At 45.0% G+C, this 24,895-nt stretch overlaps 1 protein-coding gene across 1 annotated transcript in view; it reads right to left on the bottom strand.

The window, feature by feature from the left end:
- Nucleotides 1-7,924: 7,924 nt before the first annotated feature.
- Nucleotides 7,925-24,895, bottom strand: part of TGM5 (transglutaminase 5) — a 30,373-nt gene continuing 13,402 nt past the window's right edge. Inside the window, exons 7-13 of the mRNA XM_068990982.1 lie at nucleotides 17,044-17,182; nucleotides 16,366-16,469; nucleotides 16,020-16,259; nucleotides 14,098-14,457; nucleotides 13,156-13,316; nucleotides 8,242-8,375; nucleotides 7,925-8,078 (exon numbers count right to left, since the gene is read on the bottom strand). Coding sequence (XP_068847083.1) covers nucleotides 7,925-8,078; nucleotides 8,242-8,375; nucleotides 13,156-13,316; nucleotides 14,098-14,457; nucleotides 16,020-16,259; nucleotides 16,366-16,469; nucleotides 17,044-17,182 — 1,292 coding nt within the window. The remainder of the gene's footprint in view (nucleotides 8,079-8,241; nucleotides 8,376-13,155; nucleotides 13,317-14,097; nucleotides 14,458-16,019; nucleotides 16,260-16,365; nucleotides 16,470-17,043; nucleotides 17,183-24,895) is intronic.

Consider the following 24,895-nt stretch of genomic DNA (forward strand, 5'->3'; position numbering starts at 1 on the left):
ATGTTTAGAAGAGATAATGCCAAGAATGTTCCAAAACTGAAACCATCAATTCATGTTGTCCTAAGAACTCTAGTTAGGATTTTTTTTTAATGGTGGAAATATCCGTTTATTTATTTTTTTTATTTTACTTTACAATACTGTATTGGTTTTGCCATACATCAACATGAATCTCCCACAGGTGTACACAGGTGTTCCCAATCCTGAACCCCCCTCCCACCTCCCTTCCCATACCACCTCTCTGGGTCATCCCAGTGCACCAGCCCCAAGGACTTTTTTAAAAAAAAATGTTTAAGTAACCAGAGAGAAACATTACTTCCAAAGGGGTAAAATAAGATAAATAGATGATATCTCAATGAAAACAATAGAAACCAGAAGACTAATGAAATAATAGCTTGAAAAATGCTGAAGGAAAAACTAGATAACCTAGAACCGTATAAATGAGAAAGTATCTTTTAGCAAATGAAAGCATACGTTTCCAGGCAAACAAATTTTCCTTGTTATCTTTTGTTTGCCCACAGCAGCAAACACAGAGGCTCAAGAAACATTTTTGGACTGATGGATTTAATGAACAAATGAAAAATGAGGAAACTGATCAATGGAAGCTTCTGTTCTCCAAAGAATTGGATAGGTCACCTTATTCCATATAGAGGTAAAGTTTAAAAATATGTAAGGAAACTGAGAGTCAAATCTCTTATCTTTCATACTGAGTTTATAACTCAGTTAATATCTACAAAATGAATCTGAATGAGTTACTCTTTTCTTGCAGTTCAATTTAAAAGGGCTTGAAAGACCATCTGACTTTTAACATTTCCTGCAGGATTTTTCCAGGCCTGAGCAAATTGTGAGTCAATACACGGCTATTTCTTGATTTAAGTAGGATGGGAGAGTGGTCTGTCACCTCATTAAGGGTCAGGGGCTGAGCTGGGGTTCTAGATGGAGGCACTTTCTTTATCCTTCCTGTGCCCCAGCTGGACACCAAAGTGTGTGAGCAGCTAGACTTCACAGCAGAACTTCAAACGTGCTCTGCAAGGTCATTGTGTTTACATATATATGCCTGCTGTAAGCTTTTTTTTGTTCTGAACTATAGCCCCTTAAAATGTGGGAACCTCAACTCTCTTGCCAAATGTAACACAGTAATAAGCTAAGCAGGCGTATGCAAAGTAGTTCCTGGAGAATACAGACTGTACATGGAGAAGTGGCTGTAGAGCACACCATCCATAAATGAAAAATAGGCCATGTCCAGCTAACTTGAAGATCAATTATATTTCAAGGTATGCGTAACACTTTTTAAATCACATGGAGAGTGGAGGAGTTTGAAGTGGTACCCAGGCCCAGCTATGCTCCTCACCCAGTGTTCGGGCCAGGACTCCCCCTCTGAGGCTCAGTACCTTTATAGTCAGAAGGTTGGATTAGTTACTTCCTATGCTGGATGTTTTTCATTTCTCTCCCCCAACCCCCTGCCCCAGATATACTCTGCATATCTCTCTATCTTGCCCTGTGCCCCAGAGCTGGATGATGGACTAGTGTGGATGATACACAAAGGCTCCCAGCTTTCTGGCCCCCAGCTCTCTGGCCCCCAGCTGTGTTCTTTGCCTAACAGGGGGCACAAGCATCAAATCAGAGGATGGAGGAGAGTGTGGTTGAAGTATCAGTTCTTCTGGTTCCTTCCCTATAGTGTCACCAAACATCAGTTTCTGGCAGGCAGCCTTCCTCACAAAGCTCTTTCTGTCTCTTGTTTCCAACAGTCTTCCCTTTCTCTCACTCTTTGAAGCCTTGAGCTCTAAGTGCCCTACAGTTACTGTGATTCCCTACCCCTGCCCACCTCTAAACAGCCGTCGTCCTCAAAATACGCACACTCAAAGGAAGAATTAAAGGAGAAATAGATAAATCCTCAATCATAATGGGAGATTTTAGATACACGTCTCTTAATAATTTATAGAACAAACAAAAAAATTAATAAGGATATAGAATTGAGCAAATGATTAGCAAACTTGACCTAAAGGACATGTATTTAAAACATGTGTCACAGAACTGCAGAACATATACTCAAGAGCATGTGAAACATCTATCAGAATGAACCACATGCTGGTCCACAGCACAGGGCTCAACAAATTACAAAGGATTAAATTCAGTCACATTGGAACTAGGCTGTAAATGAGTACCAAAAGGTAACTGGAAAATCCCCAAATACGATGAACATAAGCAATGTGTTTCTTTAAAAAAGCCTTTCATTCCTGTCTGTCATCTTGACTCTTTTCCCTCCAACTTGGTAAAGAATGGCAGAGCTCTTTCTCACAGTCCCACGGATTCCTGCATCGTCCCAGCTCAAACGTTTCCTGAACCACTCTGCTAGTCCCAGCACTCAGTCTGCCTCCCTTTAGGAAGCTCCGTGCTTGTGCTTGTTGTACAGTCTGAAGCCACGTCCCATCCTCTGGGTCCGAGGCAAGCAGGGAGCACTTTGCAATCAAATTCTTTGTGTCTGCACTTCTAAAAAAGCTGCAGGCCCAAAGCTGGCACCAGATGCTTTTCCAGACACTGCAAAGCTGGGTCTGATGGGCAGGTAGGGAGGCAGTACTTGCTGCACACTGGTCGTTTCCCTGGTAGTCACCGGGCAGATGGTGAGGGAGAAACACTGGGCAATGGGTCTGGAAGGTCAGGCCAGAGACCAGAGGAGGAGCAGGGCCTGGAAACAAAATCCAGCTCTAGCGGGCACCTGCCCCTTTTTCCACACTGCCAGCCCTAGCCTCTCTTGTTATCTACAAGGTTGGAGTGAATTAGAGTTTCTGCCACTTCCTTGAACTTCAGGTTAGTTTCTGGCACTAATCAGGGCACCCCTAGGACCAAAAGGCAGACTTCTAGGAGCATTGGATACGATGGTGTAGCGGGAATTTGGAGTCACAGAGACTTAGCTCTGTGATTGTTTTCTTTCTAATTATTTTTACTTATTTATTTATTTGACTTCGCCAGGTCTTAGTTGTGGCACTGAGGGTGTTTGATCCTTGTTGCAGCACGTGAACTCTTAGTTGCGGCCTATGTGGCCTATCTAATTCCCTGACCGTGGTTTGAGCCCTGGGCACCTGCATTGAGAGTGTGGAGTCTTAGCCATTGGGCCACCAGGGAAGTCCCTGCTGTGTGATCTTAAACAAGCTGTCTAATCTCTCTCTGAACGAGAGAAAGTCCTTTGAATGCAAGTAATTGAGAGGACTCCTGAAACTGATAGAAAACAGAGGACAAGGCTCAGAACCAGGGGAAGGGAGGAATCCAGGGCATCTCAGGGGGTCTAGGAAGCAGGAGCTGCTGGGTGGTCTCTCTCTGGAGCCCTGCTACCTGGGTGGTCATCTCCAAGTCTCTGCCTTCTCTCCCCTCTGGAACCAAAGTCCTGAGACTTTACACTGGTCCAGTGTGTCACATGACCACCTCTTGGCAAGAGGAACTCAGGGAGCCTAGGCTGAGAGACCCATCAAAATTACCATGAGGAACAAAGGGGTTCCTCCAAAAAAAGCTGGGGTGCTATCACCAATGGAAAGGCGAGAACAATCAATGAATGTCCATTCACTTTTGTGCCTTAGGTTTTTCCTGTATAAAATGGGAGTTATAATATCTACCTTACAAGACAGTGATGCATTAATGTAATGTAGGTCATGTGACTGGTATGTATAGGGAAAGGTGGTGGATAGATGATTTGAAACAGTGAGGAGTGCTCAGTTATGTCCAACTCTTTGTGACCCCATGGTCTGTAGCCTGCCAGGCTCCTCTGTCTATGGAATTTTCCAGGTAAGAATACTGGAGCAGGTTGCCATTTCCTTCTCTAGAGGATTTTTCCCAACCCAGGGATCAAACCCAAGTCTCTCTGCATTGGCAGAGATTCTTGCCACAGCGGATTCTTTACCGCTGTGCCCCCTGGGAAGCTGGATAGATGATAGATGCTATTATTAATTATGTTGATACCTACAATAAGGAAGTGCTGCTGGGGGGAGGGGGGCGGGAAAACCCCAGATATGGAATTAGAAGGCCTAGGTTTGAGTTTGGGTCTGCCATTTTCAAGCTTAAAGGCCTAAGGCAAATCAGTTAACTTTCTCTGACACTTAGTTTTTGCTTCTACAAAATGAGGGATGTTTATGTGCCCAGTCATCTGAAACTATCTGCAGCCCCATGGACTGTGGCCACCAGGCTCCACTGTCCATGGGATTCTCCAGGCAAGAACACTGGAGCGGGTTGCCACTTTCTACTCCAGGGGACCTTCCTGACCCAGGGATCGAACCCATGTCTCCTGAATTGGCAGGCAGATTCTTTACCACTGAGCCACCTGGGAGATAATAACAATATTGATCTCATAGGTGTTGTGAGGTTCAACCTTGTGGAAGCACATAAAGGATTCATAATTTCCAGCATCTGCAAGTCTTTACAAGGCTCCTTTGTGCCTGTGGCTGGACGTTTATACAGGCATACCTCATTTTATTGCACTTTGCAAACATTGTGTCTTTTTACAAAGTGAAGTTTTGTGACAACCTTGCATTGTCAGATAATGGTTAGCATTTTTAGCAATAAAGTATTAATTAAAGTGTATAACATCATTCCTTTACATGCCGTGCTGTTGCACACTTAGTAGACTACTGTATGTTGTAAGCATAACTTTTATATGCACTGAGAAACCCCAAAATTGATGTGACTTACTTTATAGTGATATTAGCTTTGTTGCAGTGGTCTGGAAGCAAACCTGCAATATCTCTGAGGTCTTTCTGTGCTGAATTCCACTGGGGTTGTGAGTTGGGAATGGATCAGGGAAGACTTTATTTGCCTTGCTTACTGCTCTATCCTCTGGACCTAGAATATTCTACACATAGGTACTCAGTAAATATTAAATGAATGGATTAAAGACAACCTTGACATTCAAGGAAGGCCTTAACTCCAAAGAGTGACTCTGAAGGAAATTGTAAGGTCCTATGACAGATGAGGATGGAGAACTATTTGTCCTTTAAGTGCTTCTCAAATCACCTGAAGTCTGCTTGCTTTAAGCACTGACATCACAGGCAGTGACTATGAATTGAAGTTTAGAGGAAACATGCCTGAAAATAATCATGGTCCAAATTCCTTAGGCTACCACCTGAAACTTTTGACTCCCTGGCTATCACCACATTTTTTCCTGCAACTTGCTCTCTCCTGCTCTGATCTCTAGCCATCTCAGTGGTATGCAATTCCTGACTGCTTTACTCCAGTCCCACCCCTTCAATGCTGAATCTGTTTGGCTAATGAATGAAAGTCGTTCAGTCATGTCCGACTCTGTGACCCTGTGGACTGGGGCCTGCCAGGCTCCTCTGTCCATGGGATTCTCCAGGCAAGAATACTGGAGTGGGTAGCCAGTCTCTTCTCCAGGGGATCTTCCCAGCCCAGGGATCAAACTGGGGTCTCCTGCATTGCAGGCGGATTCTTTACCAGCTGAGCTACCAGGGAAGCACCTATTTGGCTAACTCCTGGCCTTTTAGTGCTCAGCTTAAATGGCACTCCCTCCAGGAAGTCTTCCTTGATCCACAGTCCTAAGACTGGACTAGTTACCCCTCCTATGCTCCCACGACACCCTATCCTCACCCTGATGGTGATTCTCACCACACTGTATTATAATCTCCTGCTTACTAAATTTTTTTAAGTCTTCATTGAATTTGTTATGTATTCCTTCTGTTTTTTATGGGTTTTTTTTTTTTTTTCGGCTGAGGCATGTGGGAGCTTAGCTTCCTGACCAGGGATCAAACCCACACCCCCTGCATTGGAAGGTGAGATCTTGACCATTGGACTGCCAGGGAAGTCCCCTCATGTTTTATTTTTCATTCTCAACGTGCTTAATTTGAGTTCCACAAGGGCAGTTCTTGGTCCTTCTTTTGTCCTAGGTGCCTAACTCAGGGCCTGGCCCCTATCAGAAACTCAGTGGATACTTGCTGATGAAAAGAGTGAATATGGTGTTAAAATCAAGGTTTGTGAAAGAGTCTGAGAGTGCAGTAGCAGAAATACTCCAAGTCCTTCAGGGGTCACTGCCTCTGTAGGATGGCCCCCTCCATGATGTTCTCCTTAAACCATTTTTCATGACTGTCAGATTATAATTATACAATGAAATAATTATAGGCTACCTCCAGCTCCATGCTGCCAGAATCCTCCTGGTTCTCAGCCCTATCTTTAAGAGGACTATCAACCTACTCTGCAGTTCCCACCACACCCCTTCCTCTCCCTCTGATTAACTGCACTTACCCTTTTGTTCATATATAACAGAAGTATTTAACTTTTTGATTTAATGCGTGCATTTAATATATGCCCCAAGCAGCTGCCTCAGTCACGTAGCCAGTGCCTAGAGGGCGGGTGCATCATGCCTTTCTCCACACAGAACTTCCTGCATTGTGAGAAAGCTGGCGTATGCCAGGGGAAACAATGATCACAGTTGCTTTGTGCTCAATAGGACCATAAACACCAGCAGCAACCAATAGAAAAGTCTGAGATACTTCACTCCCTACCTAAAATCTACCTCACTGTATTATTTAGCCAGCTTTCTCTCCAGAACTCAGCCATCCAGTACCACAACGCACCAGGGGACTTTTAGCCAAGGGGTTGGGACAGTTAAGTTTGAGGGACTTCTTAGATGTGATTTGGGAAGGGATTCAAAGGATGCCCAAGTGAGAGATCTCCCAGACTTTTTTCTAAGATGTAAAGATAGCAGCATGTAGAGACATCTACGTGATATAGAATCTGCCTGTAATGCAGGAGACCTGGGTTCAATCTCTGGGTGGGGAAGATCCCTTGGAGGAGGGCACGGCAACCCAGTCTAGTACTCTTGCTGAGAGAATCCCATGAAGAGAGGAGCCTGGCAGGCTGCAGTCATAGGGTCACACAGAGTTAGACACAACTGAAGCAACTAAGCAGCAGCAGAGACATCTACAAAGGTTTTTGTTTTCCTAACTCAATCATGACGGATAGACCATCTGTAAGGCCTTCTTTTTTAATTGACATATGGATTGTCTGTCTCCCCACCCCCAGGATGGAAGCTTCAGTGGGCAGGGACTTTGCTTTATTTACTGCCTCTTCGTCTACAGTCCACAGAGTCACAGAGAGTAGGACACAGCTGAGCAACTGAGCAAGCATGCACTTCTACACTCAGAACAGTGCCTGGCGCAGACCAACCACTCAGAAATGTTTCTTTACTCTTTTTTTTGTTTTCGAACTTTTTATTGTGTATTAGGGTATAGCCAGTTAACAGTGTTGTGATAGTTTCAGGTGGACGGTGAAGCAACTCAGCCGTACACGTACATGTATCCATTCTCCCCCCAGACTCTCCTCCCATCCAGGCTCCCACAGAACACTGAGCAGAGTTCTGTGCAGGACCTTGCTGGTTACCCATTCTAAATATAGCAGTGTGTACACGTCCATCCCAAACTCCTCGGTAAAGGTGTTTTGAAGGAGTGAGTGGGCTCAAGTAGTAAAACAGGAGGACACTCACTCCCAGCATCCAGGGCACAGGTGGAGCTGCTGCGGGGGAAGTGATGGGCGTCTGGGCACACAAAGATGAGAATGAGAGCTGAAGTTTATTGGTGCTAAGGAAGTAGCCATGGCAATGACAAAGGGACAGCTGCTCGGCCAGTCTTCTTCTTTTCTGGACATCTGGGGGTCATCAAATCAAGCCTGCAATTCTGGACTGCATGGTCAGTCTCACAGTTCTGGATAGGACACCGTGGAATCCCTGGGCCCTGAGCAGAGTCCCGGGGAGCAATGCAAATGCCCAGGGGGCTATCCATTGCCATTTTCTCCTCTGCTGCTCACGTCAGAGCCAAGAGAAGCCTCTGTTTGGGTGGGGAATGGCACAGCTTGCATTTGAACTTGCTGTTTGCCTAAAGCCTAACACATGCTCTTTGCCTAAAGCTACACATCCAGCTCCTTGTCCCAGAATTTATAACCCAAAGTTTATATAGACATTCCTGTAACCCTTGATGTCCTTAAATTTGTTGCTCCTCAGATTCGCTTGGATTTGCCTTTGGCCGCTCTTGAAGGGGATAGTCTCCAGAGTGAGACTGGCTCTGTGATGGGGTTTGAGGACTCCAATGCTGCAGCAAAGAAAACAGACTGTCAGAAAACCATGGGATCATGATAACCCCAGAGCCCCTTTCTACTCAGAAGCCAGACTTCCCCTTCCCCTAAGTCTAGAACAAAGGACAGTTCCACCCCGAGGATAAGATGCGAGGGAGAGTGGGCACTTCCAGCACTCACAGGACTCTCTGCTGTCTCCTGAAGAGACCACTTCCTTCCACAGTCAGCACACAGTCTTCAACCTGCTCCGAGAGGGGGTTTGAAAATACCACTTGTATAGAGAGCGGCTGGTTCACAATGGCTGCTCCTAAAACCTGAACAGGGAAATCCAGAGAGGAGAATTAGTCTCATCCCCCAGTTCATCAGACATTGATGGAGGGCACTGTTCCCTAGATCTGCTTCCTAAAGAACTAGATTTCCATGGCCTGTGTTTTTCCAAGTATGGACGACTTAATGGATCGGCATTAACATTTTTTAAAAAATGAAATAGATCAGCACCACCAAACCAGCTCTTCAACAAAGGCTTAAAGATCTCTAGACAGGAAACACAGAAAAGGTTTATAAAAATGAACCCCAAACAAAAAACTAAATGGTAATGGGATCATATTTATCAATAATTACCTTAAATGTAAATGGGTTAAATGCTCCAACCGAAAGATAAAGACTGGCCGAATGGATACAAAAACAAGACCCCTATATATGCTGTCTACAAGAGACCCACCTCAAACCTAGGGACACATACATACTGAAAGTGAGGGGCTGGAAAAAGATATTTCATGAAAGTGGAGACCAAAAGAAAGCAGGAGTAGCAATACTCATATCAGATAAAATAGACTTTGAAATAAAGACCGTGATAAGAGACAAAGGACACTACATAATGATCAAAGGATCAATCCAAGAAGAAGATATAACAATTATAAATATATGTACCCAACATAGGAGCACCTCAATACATAAGGCAAATGCTAACAAGTATGAAAGGGGAAATTAACAGTAACATAATAATACTGAGGGACTTTAATACCCCACTCCTATGAATAGATCAACCAGACAGAAAATTAGCAAGGAAACACCAGCTTTAAATGATACAATGAACCAGTTAGACCTAATTTATATCTACAGGGAATTTCACCCCAAAACAATAGATTTCACCTTTTTCTTAAGTGCACAGAGAACATTCTCCAGGATAGATCACATCCTGGGCCCTAAATCTAGCCTTGGTAAATTTTTTAAAATTGAAATCATTTCAAGCATCTTTTCTGATCACAGTGTGATAAGATTAGATGTCAACTACAGGAAAAAAATTACTAAAAACACAAACATATGGAGGCTAAACAAACGCTCCTGAATAACCAACAGATCACAGAAGAAATCAAAAAGAAAATCAAAATGTGCATAGAAACAAATGAAAATGAAAGCACAACAATCCAAAACTTACGGGATTCAGTAAAAGCAGTGCTAAGAGGGAGATTCATAGCCATACAAGCCTACCTCAAGAAACAAGAGAAGCATCAAATAAACAACCTGACTTTACACCTAAAGCAACTAAAAAAAAAGAACAGAAGAACCCCAAAGTAAGTAAAAGGAAAGAAATAAAAATCAGAACAGAAATAAATGAAAAAGAAACAAAGGAGACTATAACAAAATCAACAAAACTAAAAGCTGGTTCTTTGAGATGATAAATAAAATAGACAAACTGTTAGCCAGACTTATCAAGAAAAAAAGGGAGAAGAATCAAATCAATAAAATTAGAAATGAAACTGGAGAAATCACAACAAACAACACAAATACAAAAGATCATAAGAGACTACTATGAGCAATTATATGCCAATAAAATGGGCAACTTGGAAGAAATGGACAAATTCTTGTAAAAGTATAACCTTCAAAAACTGAACCAGGAAGAAATAGAAAATCTTAACTGACCCATCACAAGCATGGAAATCAAAACCGTAATAAAAAAAAAATATGCCAACAAACAAAAGCCCAGGACCAGATGGCTTCACAGGTGAATTCTACCAAAAATTTAGAGAAGAGCTAATACCTATCCTACTCAACCTCTTCCAGAAAATAGCAGAGGAAGGCAAACTCCCAAACTCATTCTAAGAGGCCAACATCACCCTAGTATCAAAACCAGACAAAGATGCCACCAAAAAAGAAAACTATAGGCCAGTATCACTGACGACCATAGATGCAAAAATCTGCAACAAAATTCTAGCAAACAGAATCCAACAACATATTAAAAAGATCATACATCATGACCAAGTGAGCTTTATCACAGAGATGCAAGGATTCTTCAATATATGCAAATCAATGTGATATACCATATCAACAAATTGAAAGATAAAAACCATATGATTATTTCAATAGATGCAGAGAAAGCCTTTGACAAAATTCAACACCCATTTATGATAAAAACCCTCCAGAAAGCAGGCATAGAAGGAACATACCTCAACGTAATAAAAGCCATATACGACAAACCCACAGCAAACATTTTCCTCAATGGCAAAACATTGAAAGCATTTACTCTAAAGTCAGGAACAAGACAAGGGTGCCCACTCTCACCCCTACTATTCAACATAGTTTTGGAAGTCCTAGCCACAGCAATCAGAGAAGAAAAATAAATAAAATGAATCCAGATTGGAAAAGAAGAAATAAAACTCTCACGGTTTGCAGATGACATGATTCTCTACCTAGAAAACCCTAAAGATACCACCAGAAAATTACTGGAGCTAATCAATGAATATAGTAAAGTTGCAGGATATAAAATTAATACACAGAAATCCCTTGCATTTCTATACACTAACAATGAAAAAACAGAAAGAAATTAAGGAAACAATCCCATTCACCATTGCAACAAAAAGAATGAAATACTTAGGAATAAATTTACCTAAAAAAAAACAAAAGACCTATATATAGAAAACTATAAAACACTGATGAAAGAAATCAAAGATGACACAAATAGATGGAGAAATATACCATGTTCATTGATTCAATATAATGAAAATGAGTATACTACCCGAAGCAATCTATAGATTCAGTGGAATCCCTATTAAGCTATCAGTGGTATTTTTCACAGAACTAGGGCAAATAATTTCACAATTTGTATGGAAACACAAAAAACCTTGAATAGCCGGAAAGAAGAATGGAACTGGAGGAATCAACTTTCCTGACTTCAGACTATATTGCAAAGCTACAGTCATCAGTACAGTATGGTACTGGCACAAAGACAGAAATATAAATCAACGGAACAAAATAGCCCAGAGATAAATCCATGCAACTATGGACACCTTATCTTTGGCAAAGGGGGCAAAAATATACAATGGAGAAAAGATAATCTCTTCAACAAGTGGTGCTGGGAAAACTGGTCAACCACCTGTAAAAAAATGAAACTAGAACACTTTTTAACACCATACACAAAGATAAACTCAAAATGGATTAAAGATCTAAATGTAAGACCAGAAACTATACTCTTAGAGGGAAACATAGGCAGAACACTCTGACATAAATCACAGCAAGATCTTCTATGACCCACATCCCAGCAATTCTAATGAGGTGGATGAAATTGGAGCCTATTATACAGAGTGAAGTAAGTCAGAAAGAGAAACACTAATTCAGTATATTAATGTGTGTGTGTGTGTGTGTGTATATATACATATATATATATATATATACATGTATATATAGAGAGAGAATTTAGACAATAACAATGACCCTATATACAAGACAGCGAAAGAGACACAGATGTAAAGAACAGACTTTTGGGCTATATGGGATAGGGTGAGGGTGGGATAATTTAAGAGAATACCATTGAAACATGTATATTACCATATGTAAACTAGATGACAGGTGCAAGTTTGATGCATGAAGCAGGGCATTCAAAGCCAGTGCTCTGGGACAACCCAGAGGGATAGTATGGGGAGGGAGGTAGGAGGGGGGTTTGGGATGGGGGACAGTTTTGCACCCATGGCTGATTCATGTTGATGTATGGCAAAAACCACCACAATATTGTAAAATAATTAGCCTCCAATTAAAATAATTAAATTAATTTTTTTTAATGAAATAGAATAGAATATCAGTGTTCATCACACAAAATATTGTTATGTGAAACTTTTACTTCACTTACACATGTATGGACATTTGTGTAAAATATTTCTACTCGACCCATTGTATGGGAAGTTCTGATGACTTGGGAGTCTTCAGTAATATTTCCTCTGCTGCAAGGATTTCATTGAAATGTGAAATAAACAAGAGCTCCGAAGGGTTCTCAGGGATAATTTGAGTGGGTAGGATCATTTGGGGACAGTTTTTGTTTTTTCTTTTCACAGTCTAACTCCATCCCTTCTCACCCTTTTATCATAGTTGGCTGAATTTCTTTTCACACCAGGGTGTGAGTCAAGATCAGTGGATCATTCAGGGCTTAGAGAGAAGGAAGTAGCCTCAGGAAACTTGGAGGCACCTTTGGAAACCCTCCCTAAAATAGACTCCAATGGCTGAGCTTGCCAGATACACCCTACCAGGGGGCACCCCAGGCACACTTGGCAGGATCTAGGAGGCTGCTTGGCCTTGGGGAAACAGCACCGGCAGGAAGAGCCCTGTGAAGTCTCCCCACCAGAATGTCAGAGAAAGAGGAGTCCTCGGAGGCCATCTAGTCTAAGCCCATCATTGACAGTTCAAGATGCAGAAGCCCAGGGCTTGTCTAAGGATCCACAGACAAAAAGTAGCACATCAAACCTGAGCTGACTTTTGTTCAGGCAGAGTTCTTCCCCAACTCAGGATCCTCCCATTTGAGCCCAAGTTCCCTCATGTTGACCCTGGGGAAGGCCAACAGCAGGAGGAGATACAACAGAGGGGTCTTTTCCCAACCTCCCCATGGCAGTTGCTCAAGATGGACCCATAAGACCTCTCAGGGTACAAGAGGATGGAGACCTCATCCAGTGTTTTCTGATAAACCTGCTCCTGGTGGGGAGGTTCCTGGAGGCACCAGAAGAGGCAGGGGAAGGGGCTGCTCTCCTGAGCAAGCTCTCAGGGGTCTCTATCCCCCACCCCGAGTCAGTCCCAAGGAGCCCTCAGGCCATGTGCAGGGCTCTTGCCTACATTAATCACGATGCTGGGATAGGCTAAGGTGATGATCTTGTTCACCAGGATCTTCTCGGGACTGTTCTTCTCTTCACCCAGGGCACTGATGCGGATCAGCTTGTCTGTGGACAGGTACTGGCTGTACTGGGAATAGGTGATTTTGCAGGGATAGGTCTTTGCTAGGGAGAGAACACAGGATGGGTGAGACTCACTAGAGAAATCAGCTAGGCCTGGGTGGATCTGGGACCCTACTATGCAGAGGAGAGGCCAACCTTACTGAGCCCCCAATGAAGCAGGTACTCAGTTTTCTGTTGGAGGGGCTGAGAGGTGAAATGACTTGCCCAGGGTTATTCTACTAGTATGTGGGTGCACTGAGGCTCTAACCAAGGTCTGCTGCTGCTGCTGCTAAGTCACATCAATCGTGTCCAACTCTGTGCAACCCCATAGACGGCAGCCCACCAGGCGCCCTCGTCCCTGGGATTCTCCAGGCAAGAACACTGGAGTGGGTTACCATTTCCTTCTCCAATGCATGAAAGTGAAAAGTAAAAGTGAAGTCACTCAGTAGTGTCCAACTCTTCGAGACCCCATGGACTACAGCCTACCAGGCTCCTCTGTCCATGAGATTTTCCAGGCAAGAGTACTGGAGTGGGTGCCATTGCCTTCTGCGAGGTCTGGAGGACTTCAAATCTCAGGCTGTCCTCACTAACCCGGCCCATATTCCTTGAGGTAGTAAAGGAAGGATTGAGGAGAAGGAGAAGGAGGAGGTTAAAGGGAAGAAACAGAAGGAGTAGAGGAAAGGGAGGAAGAGGGAAGGAAGGAAGGAGGAGGACTATGTGCTGGAGGAGACACTAGGAAGACAATTGTCACAGGGATCTGCCCTCAAACTCTTGGCTGGCTTGACCCCCCTTATGGCATTTCCGTAAGCTACTTTGTGTTCATGCCTATACCCAGAGCCCATACCTTCTTCAGGAGAGAGTGTGATGAAGGCTGTGTCCTGCCAGAATGGGAGCAGGGGGCTGCCGTCATGCAGCAGAGACTGGGCACTCAGGTTCACTCTGAGGTCCTTGAGCTGGGGCGACATGTTGAGGGCCAGCAGGACAAACCTTATGTCCTGGCCCATGTCGGGCGAGTCGAGCAGCTGGAATTTCAGGGAGACCTGGACAACATCACTGGGCTGGAGAGAAGGAGTAGCCAGGCTCCGCGGACTGTCACTCAGTGGCACGGACCTGGGTTGCGATTCTGCTCGGAGGGAGCCTGGGGACCTTCCAGCCTTCAGCTTCTGAAGAGCCTTCAGAAACACCTGCCTCTCCTGCAGAGAACCTGGGAGGGCAGAGCACAGCACCAGTGCCCTCATTTCAAATTCCACCACCTGAGACTCTCCGTCTGAGGCTTTCTCTGCCACCACAACTGACTCACCTCATGCATGGAGCAGACTGAAAGCACTAGGAAATTTACACCCCCAAGAGCAGCCCTCAATCCCTGATCGTAAAGAGTTGGTGGATAAATAGCCTAGGCCCCTTGTCCCCTGGGTGGGATAAATCTGCAGTATTGTTCTACACTTTATACTAAATCTCTGATAGGATTGCCAAATTTAGCAAATAAAAATACAGGGCAGTTTAATTTGAATTTCAGATTAACAACAAATGATTTGGCCACAGTGAGACCACAGCATTCTTTATCCTACATTTTCTCAGCCACCCCCCTGGCAGGGACCCCAGCAGACAGAGCCCCAGCCCCCCGCCCACAGTGCTAACAGGCCTGACAAGGCCCCCAGTATTGGCTTGCTCCCCTTCCTCATCTCACTTGCTCATTCTCCTTCCCTCCTGTAGCTTTTAAATCTCCTCACTGATAAACCACTTGTCTTTGAAGTGATCCCCAGTGAAGACAGCCACAGAGAGAATTGAGGCGGAGGGATGGATTGCCAGTACCCTGGATGTGTTCAATGCTTGTCTCTTAGGCTTGGACTCTGGGCCTTCTCTGTGTTGGCCCTAAAGGCCCACATAGACAAACACAAACACGCACTTCATGGACTTCCAGGAATCTCAGGTGCTCCCACCACCAGCCCACACAGTCCTGATTCGCTCCCGCTCAGATCCTGCCCCTCTGCTTGCCTCTGGCCCTCTTAGACTGCATGTTTTTGCTTGGCTCCCCAGTACTCGAAACTGGTGGTTGGTCTCAGTTTCCAGGAATCAGTCCACAGCTGACTGATGTAGATGCCCCTTGCCCCACTGGCTTGGGTCAGAAGACCCTGCCAAGGATCCCATTTCTCAGAACCATCCTCTGCACGGTGTGGGTGTGGGAGTGAATGTTTGGCCTTATATCGGCTGCAGTGCTAGCTGTGGTCTGGCCTGTCCTCCAAACACCCAATAAAACATGAATCAAACAATAAGTTGCTGCTGCTGCTGCTGCTGCTAAGTCACTTCAGTCGTGTCCGACTCTGTGCGATCCCATAGACGGCAGCCCACCAGGCTCTGCCGTCCCTGGGATTCTGCAGGCAAGAAGTTAAATGAAATTAATAAAATCATTAGTAGGAAAGAGTTTACTCAATCTCCTGCCCTCTTCAGTTTGATTTTTCAGGAAGGCAGGGGCAAGTAGGACATATTCTATTTCTATATGATGGCTGTCGATGGCCCTGCAATCCACATGAATATCTTTCGGAGGGTGCTCACTGCCTGTGGGGAGTGAGGTGGGGAAGGACATGAGGAAGCGAGGCAGTGGGGACCCCAACTGGGCCCTTAAACCTGAAGGGCTGAAGAGACAATGGGCCTGGGTTCCAGCTCCCCTGCTGCAGAGGACTGTCCCAGCTGGCAGAGAGGTTCCCTGGGGTCTTGGGGAAGGTGCCTACAGGACTTGAACTCTGCAGGGGCCTGGCTTGGTCATACCTTCTTCATACTTGTAGTTTTCCGTGATGTCATCCCGCTCATCACTCTGGATGCTCTTGGTGCTAATAAAATTGCCAACAGTATTGGTGTCCTGGTGAAGTTTCTGCTCCTTCCCTCCAAAGACCAGCCAGGCCATACAGTCAGCATTCACCATGGAAAAGGTGAAGGCTGTGTCGTAGTTCAGGTCCACCTCTCCTTCCTTGATGGCTCTGACGGAGGCAGGGCCACAGCAGTAGAGGCCTGACGGGGAACAGAGGGGCCTCGCTGGGCTGTGGCTGCAGGGCTGGGTGGGGGTGGGGGCTGTTTCTGTGGCGCTGGGCTCTGCCTGTCCTCCCCAGAGTCTCACCATTGCTTGTCTCCTGAGGTGTGGCGTCCAGCACCTGCCAGCCTCCAAATCCAGGTGGGAGGTCGTTCCGTGCCATCCAGCATTCATTCCAGACGTGGAAATTCCTGAGGCAGAAGCCAGAGGAGTGGGTGTCAGGTGAAGCTGAGGGAGAGTTGGTGGTGCTCGAGGTCTTTCTGGAGTAAGGCAGGGGATGATGAGTGATGGACAGCTAGATAGGAAGTCAGGGTGCTGCAGGCCTGCACACCTCTGTGGGAGGCAGGTGAGCCTTAGCTTGCCCAGAAAGGAGCTTTCCTCTCTTTGTAAAGAGTGAAGGTTCCAGAGCCAACGGAAACCCTTCACTCTCTCTCAAAAGACTCTCGTAGCCCTTTCTTGTGTCTGCTGTCCACTCACAGAGGCAGTCACAGGCTCACCTTTGTGTCCAGAGGTGAGACTTCAGGCCATCTGTGATCAGAGCCACAGGTTGAGTATTAAATGAAGGAGATGAAAAAGAGGAAAACTCTCTCGGGACAGAGAGCTCTAGTGATGTGATGTATTAAACTCAGAAGATGGTTGTATTTGTGTTTAGCTGCTCCCCAGCCTTAGGGTTGGGGATACCAAGCCTCAGGGCTGGTGAAATGGAGGAGTGCATGGGAGGGTAGCAGGCTCATGCGGTTTGCCCCAGAAAGAGATGTCTCTCACCAGACACTGTCCTTCTTCTTATTCTCCAAAATCCTGCCTGTGTTGTCATAATACTCATCAATGATCAGGTTTCCATCTGTGTCGTGGCCAGAGTTGAAGTTGGTGATCACTCGAGTGGGGATCCCCAGGCACCTCATCACTGTAGAAAGGGCAGAAATCTCCTGTGGGCCATGGATTCCTGGGCTTAGCGCTCTCGACTCAGGGAAATCATACACTTGGCAGGCAGGAGCTGTCTGGGGCTCCAGGTTGGCGACACGTCCGACCTCCCTCCCTCCCTTCCTCTCCCTAAGGCTTCACACAAAGGTGAGAGCCTCCTCAGACAAGCTCTCCTAGGGCCAACAGAAGGTCTAGCAAGTTTTGGGTTTCCCTGCCCTAGCCAGCAAGGTGGCAGAGGCTGGTCCCTTGGCAAAACTCAGTAGCCTGACTTGTCTCACTTCCCTCCTGGCCATAAATCTCTATCTTCAAACCAAATAGCTGAAATTTTTTCCCTCCTGGGGTAAAGATTAAGACCGTCAGATTCTTAGGGAAAGAGCCCTGCTGCTTGGATTTCCCCTTCTGTGTGGTTGTACTGTCTTAGAAGGTCATCAAAGAAAGTATTTACAGGTACAGCCAGGAAGGCAAGGAGGCTGCAACAAAGGCTAGAAAAGTGAGAATCTATGGCTAATGGAGAAATTCTTAAAAGAGGGTAGAATGCTGTCTTTATGATTTTTCTTGTCATTAAATAAACAATCACTAGCATGAAATATATTGCTCCCTAACCATCTTTCACCAAGCAATTTTAGCATTCCTAATAATCTTTGCCTGAATTAATGCTATGCTCAACCTTGATTGTGTGCTAAGTCACTTCAGTTGTGTCCAACTCTTTGCCACCCCATGGACTGTAGCCCACCAGGCTCCTCTGTCCACGGTATTCTCCGGGCAAGAATACTGGAGTGGGTAGCCATTCTCTTTCTCCATGGTGGTACCAAAATGATTATCTTCTAACAGTATCATTTTTTCCATATGTATTAGCTGGCATTCTTCTATAAAGAAAAGCACTTCAATCTCCCTCTCCCATTTTTTTGGTATTGTTATGAACTGAAGTAAAGTGAGTCATTCAGTCATGTCTGACTCTGAGACCTCATGAACTATATAGCCTGCCAGGCTCCTCTGTCCATGGAATTCTAGGCAAGAATACTGGAGTGGGTTGCCATTCCCTTCTCCAGATCTTCCCAACCCAGGGATCGAACCCAGGTCTCCTGTGGCTCCTGCATTGCAGGCGAATCCTTTACCATCTGAGCCACCAGGGAAGACCAGTATTGCTATACCTCTTGGAATCTGTCTCAAGAAGGGAAAATAGAAATTGATCTACAGAGATGTCCATCACAGCATTAAAGTTAAAAAAATATATGAACCCACTGTATCGTTACTGGTTCATATACTTTTTTAAACTTTAGCAGAAGTTGTTTTTAGACATTTGCTTGGTTTCTAATTTTTTCCCCTATTGTAATTAATGCTGTGATGGACATCTCTGTAGATCAATTTCTGTTTTTCCCCCTTGAGACAGATTCCAAGAGGTAAATGACTGAGTCAAAAAATACAGATATTTCTAATAGTTCTTCAAAAATACCACTGTCATTTTAAAATGTTTAGAATTTTTAGTTTAGATACTTATTTATAATAAGCATTTAATTGCTTGTAGATTTTAGTTTAGGGTCCTTCTTTGGCACAAAGGCTGGTGTGAGGATGCATCCCTGGATGCAGCCCAGGAAGGGGAGGAGAGAAGCCAAAGGGGAGCCCTGCACTTCCCTGGAGTGGCAGGTCTGCACAGGGCCAAGAAACAAGCGTGAGGAGTGAGCAGAGCCGACAGTGAATTGTAGGTGGAGATGACACAGGACCACCCCAGAGAGTAGGATGAAGGTGGGAAAAGCTGCCACTGAAGGAACATGAGACAGGGGTGAGGCAAGAGCATATGAGGCAAGAGCGTGACTCAAGAGCATCACCGTGGGCACATTAATGCTAAGATTACAGTCAGGAGGGTGGATAACACTTATGGTAATGAGAGCACATGCCAAAGAGGGGTGGTCAGAGAGAGCAGGGAGCAAGCCTCCATCCTTCACCCTGATAGCTAAATTCATGAGGTGTCAGTGGTGGTGTCAGCTGCTGCTAGACATGGCCAGATAGGCACTTTCCTACCCAAGCACAGGTCAGTGGTCTCATGGCACTCTGAGTTCTCTGCTACACATGGTATATGGCATGTAATGATTTGTTTATGAGTCTCTCTTCCTGAGGGCAGGGATTGTGTGATAGTCATCTTTATCATTATACAACCATTAACAATACAAGGCAGACCTGTTCTGCAGAAACACGGGTGCATCTTTGCTGGAAGAGTGAATGAAGGTCTCGACTCTTCTGTCCATTTTGACAGTTTCCAACTGAAGACTGTGTGCTATGCTGTGGATACCAAGCTTGACTCTCCACAGAGCATAAGCTTTGAGTGGTAATGGGTCTGCACTAATCCATTCTCACCGTTTCCTCATCATGCCTCATGAGAGGACCGGATTAGGGGACAATAGCTGTCACAGTGAGGCAACAGAGGGACAAGAATGGTTCTCTACTCTGGGAGGAAGCCAAGTCTTTAGCTTCAGTGTCACGCAAAGGAAGCAGTGTTCAGACCTGCACAGTCACGCACGTACATGTTTCTCGGGGGTTTGCCCCCTCTGTCCTGCTTTCTTTGTCCCCCAACAAAGGGCTTCTGCTGTGGCTTCATCTCTCACTCTGTGCCCATGACTCCTAAATTTGAAACTTGAGCCTACATGGAGACCTTGCTGTCACTAAGCACATCCCCAGCTGAGCTTGTCTTCCATTCTTGGCTAGCTTCCTTGCCAGTTGATGACATCATCATCCTTTTAGGTGCCAGGAATGGTGCCGAGCACTGCCCAGGCATAATCTCACTTAATCCTCTCCACAACCTTGTGATTATTCCACCTTTGAAGAGGAAAAACCTGAAGTTTAGAGTGGTTGAGATCACATGGCAGCAAGAGAAAAGCCATGGCAAGATTTAAACCCCCGCATCTCTGATCTCAAAGCCTCCAAGTGTTAACCACAAGCCCTCACTACAACTTCACTAACCATTGCAACTTCACTACACATCCCAGCAACGTGTCATTCTCAATGTGTTTTCCTTTGTGAAGTTTTCACTGATTACTCCATGCCCACTCATCCTCCTTCCTATGCTTTCACTTAATTCCAGTCACCAATGCCACACATTTTATCACTGCATGAAGCTCTCTGTGATCTCATATATTTGTCCTATCTTGTCAGCTAGATTACAAATCGCCCTAGAGTACGGCTCAGATTAAATACTTTTCTTGCATTTCTTCATTCCCAGCACAGTGCTGGCCAGAGTAGATGCTCATTAAATTTGTGTTGAAATGAGTTTTCTTTAGCCCACTTCTGCACACTGTGAGTCCTGATGACTTACAATTTGATGTGAGTCTCAGATGACTTTGTACCTGAGATTTTCATTGATAATTTGGGAGCTGAATCCCTCATAAAAGAAAAACCACTGTGGGGTGTGTGTGTGCTTGTGCACGCACCTCCATGCACACTCACACAGCAATGCTTGGACAAAGATGGACAAGATCTCAGAGTCAGGAAAGGTCGATAGAGTTCCTGAGGTATATTACCTCGCACAACACTCCTGGTATTAATTACTCTGTCTCTTCACTTAGCCATTTGGCGCCCATTCAGCGAGAAGTGTAAAGCTCCCGTGGTAAACCAGGCAGTGGCTCTGATGCTTACACAAAGACGTAAGACACTCCTGCCTTCAAGGAGCACAGCTTCACTTCTGACCAGCTGGGGACCCTGTCCTGATGGTGTGGTTAAAACACGGAATCTGTTTCAGGACTGGCCATGAAGGCTTCCCACCAGTTCTTCTCTCCTCTGCACCCCCATGTGGAAATGTGGCTCCAATTTTATAAGAGAAATCAGTGCAGAGTTCAAGCTCAATTTATCAAAATTCATTTGGTCAGCCTTGCTGCCACACTTCCGTGGCTTATACTGATGAATACAGTCAGAGCCCCAAGTAATAGAATTAGTTGCATTTAAGTGTGATGACTTTTAGCATATTTTTGTTTCACCCTGAATTTATTGAGCTTCCACATGGTAAAAACATCACTTCCTGTTTCTCCTCCCATGCCTTTAGCTGTCCCTTATAACCGAGATGGTAATATTGCTGTGGTTTTTCAGATATGCCATCACAAAATCTAACAATTCTCTCCTGTCTCCAATGACAACGAAACCTAAAACTTCGCGAAAAAATAGTCTTTTTTTTTTTTTATGTAAAGAAGCAAGAAGGTATGACTCAAAATGAGAAAAAGTGCCTATCAAACTAGATCCACAAATGACATATAAAGGAATTAGCTGACAAGGACCTTAAAGCAGCTATTTTAAATACTATCAGTAAGTCTAGAAAAATGGTATAGATGACCTTACTTGAAAAGCAGAAATAGAGACACAGGCATAGAGAGCAAATATATGGATACCAAGGGGAAAGGTGGGGTAGGATGAGTTGGGAGATTGGAATTGACGTATATACACTGCTGCTGCTACTGCTGCTAAGTCACTTCAGTCGTGTCCAACTCTGTGCGACCCCATAGACGGCAGCCCTCCAGGCTCCCCAAACCCTGGGATTCTCTAGGCAAGAACACTGCAGTAAGTTGCCATTTCCTCCTCCAATGCATGAAAGTGAAAAGTGAAAGTGAAGTCGCTCAGTCGTGTCCGACTCTTCGAGACCCCATGGACTACAGCCTACCAGGCTCCTCTGTCCATAGGATTTTCCAGGCAAGAGTACTGGAGTGGGGTGCCATTGCCTTCTCCATATATACGCTACTATGTATAAAATAGATAACTATTGAGAACCTACTGTATAGCATAGGGAATTCTGCTCTGTGCTCTGTAGTGACCTAAATGGGAAAGAAATTTTTTTTAAAAGGTGGGGGACATGAGCTTCCCTGGTGGCTCAGATGGTAAAGAATCTGCCTGCAATGTGGGAGACCTGGGTTGATTCCTGGGTGGGAAAGAACCCCAAGAGAAAGGAATGGCTGCCCACTCCAGTATTCCTGCCTGGAGAATTCCATGGACAGAGGCTACAGTTCATGGGGTCGCAAAGAGTCAGACACGACTGAGAGACCAGCACTTTCGCTTTTCACTCGTGCGTATACATATGGTGATTCATTCTGAAGTACAGCAGAAACTGACACAGCAGTGTAAAGCAACTATACTCCAATTTTAAAATATTATCAATATACTCAGTAGGAGGTAAAGGAAAACAAGGACATAAAAGAGAAATAGAAGCCAGAAAAAGACCCAGTGGAACTTCTAAAGATGAAAAATATAATATATAATACAAAAAATGTACTGGAAAAATATTGCACAAAGATAATATATTTTTTGTAAGAACACATTCAAATACCATACTATATATCAAACACATCAAAATGTTTCCCTACTGTAGGAGGAGGTGAATAAGAATGGGTTATGAGATAAAAGGGGGAAATCAATTAGTAAATAATTTTTTCAAAAGAGGGATTTGAAGCTGACCTGTTATGATAAATGCCATGAAATGAAGAATATGATTAATTGAAACCTAAATACTCCAAGGGAAAGGGGAGGGAAGTAACGTAAAATAGTGGTGAAGAGGGAGCTTCCCTGGTGGCTCAGTGCTAAAGAATCCGCCTGCTAATGCAGGAGACACAGGTTCGATTCCTGGACTGGGATGATCCCATGCCACGGAGCAGCTAAGCCCAGGCGCCGCAACTTCTGCGGCCATGAGCCACAACTACTGAAGGCCACATGCCCTGGAGCCTGTGCTCTGCAACAAGAGAGACCACGGCAATGAAAAGCCCGCACGTCACGTCTAGAGAAAAGCCTACTCAGCAACAAAGACCCAGCACAGCCAAAGGAGAGCTCAAGTCTGCTGGACAGCTAGAAACGACTTTTGGACAAGACCCACCTTGACCTATGGAGCCTAAGAGCCAGGGATTAAAACAGCATCAGGCCAGTGATCATAGCCACACTATTTACAATAGCCAAGATAGGAAGCAACCTAAATGTCCATTGACAGATGACCAGATAAAGATGTGACATAAGACTACTAAGCTGTACCCAGATTCCTGAACCACAGAAACTGTGAGATAATAAAAATTGTTTTCAACTTAAAAAAAAAGAAAAAAGATGGGATTTCCCCGGTCCAGGGGCTAAGACTCCCCACTTCCAATGCAGGGTTCTGTCCCTCATCAGGGAACGAAATCTCATATGCCGCATGCTACAACAAGGATAGAAGATCCTGTGGGCTGCAGCCAAGACCCAGTGCAGCCAAATAAGTAAATGAATATGTATTTTTTAAAGAGTGGTGTGTGTATATAATGGAATATCACTCAGCCATAAAAAGAAATGAAAAATGCCATTTGTAGCAACATGGACGGACCTAGAGATTATCTTACTAAGTGGAATAAGTCAGAAAGTCAGGGACATTGACTAAGGATCCATCTCTGAGAGGTAATGGCAGTTGCTCAGTTGTGTCTGACTCTTTGCAACCCCATGACTGCAGCCCGCCAGGCTCCTCTGTCCATGGAATTCTCCAGACAAGAATACTGGAGTGGGTTGCCATCCTCTTCTCCAGGGGATCTTCCAGACCAAGGGATTGAACCCAGGTCTCCCATATAGCATCAGATTCTTTATTGTCTGAGCCACCAGAAGCCCCACCTCTTTGAGAGGTGTGCTTAGTCACCAAGTCGTGTCCAACTCTTGCATCCCCACAGACTGTAGCCTGCCAGGCTCCTCTGTCCATGGGATTCTCCAGGCAAGAATACTGGAGTGGGTTGCCATTCCTTCTACTTGAGAGGTAAGGGCTCAGTAAAAACAATGAGATTAGAATTATTGTATTGAAATGGAGATAGTGAGGCACTTTATAGAGGCCACTATATAAATGAGTGAGAAGAAATCATAAGATGACTTCTGACCCAAGGATGTTTGAAACTGTTTTCAGCAGAGGACTCCACATGAGAACCAGATCATAAGTGGGAATCCAATATATAAAAGATGGACACATGGGGTAGTTTGGGGTGAAGAGAGGAGGGCCCAGCCCTAAGTTCACAGCCTCCTCATCTCCCAGGCTGTTTCCCACCACTCTCCTCTGTGGCTCCAGGCCCCAGACCCTCCTTTACAGAGGGTCCATAGGTCTGCCCAAGGCTCGCTACCCCCACCCCACGCCCTGCAGCTGTGGGCAGGAACAGATCAGGCGCATCCCCAGGATGCCTGACTTTTCTTTTGTAAACAACTTTGCTGAGATATAATCCACATAACACAAAATTCACTCTTTTAAAGTGTACAATTCAGTGGTGTGTGGTATATCCACAGGTTGTGTAACAATCTCCACATCTAATCCCAGACCATTTTATCACCTCTGAAAGGCCCTCCGTGCCCACTCGCTGTCACTTCCCATTCTCCCACCCGTCCAGCCCTAGGCAACTGCAAAATGACTCTCTGTCTATATAAACTTGCCTATTCTGGGCATTTCACATGTTTGGAATCATACAATAGGTGACACTGACTTTGGGGAGAATTTTCAGGTCACAGAACATCACTGTTCCCTCTGTTCCTTTGATACAGAGCAAGGCATCCAGGCTACTTCACAGACCTCAGGGCGGAGGGGCCTGGCCTTGTCACAAGGAGTGGATAGCCAGGACAGGAAACGCCTGATGACTGAGACAGAGAGCTGTGGAGCAGCCTGCCCCGAGCACCGGAGGGAGGGAAGGTCAGGGATTTCTCTGAAATTCCCAAAGTAACAGCCAACTAAATTGATGTCAAG

The sequence above is a fragment of the Capricornis sumatraensis genome, chromosome 19 (assembly GCF_032405125.1).
Source record: "Capricornis sumatraensis isolate serow.1 chromosome 19, serow.2, whole genome shotgun sequence".
NCBI classification, from domain to species: domain Eukaryota; kingdom Metazoa; phylum Chordata; class Mammalia; order Artiodactyla; family Bovidae; genus Capricornis; species Capricornis sumatraensis.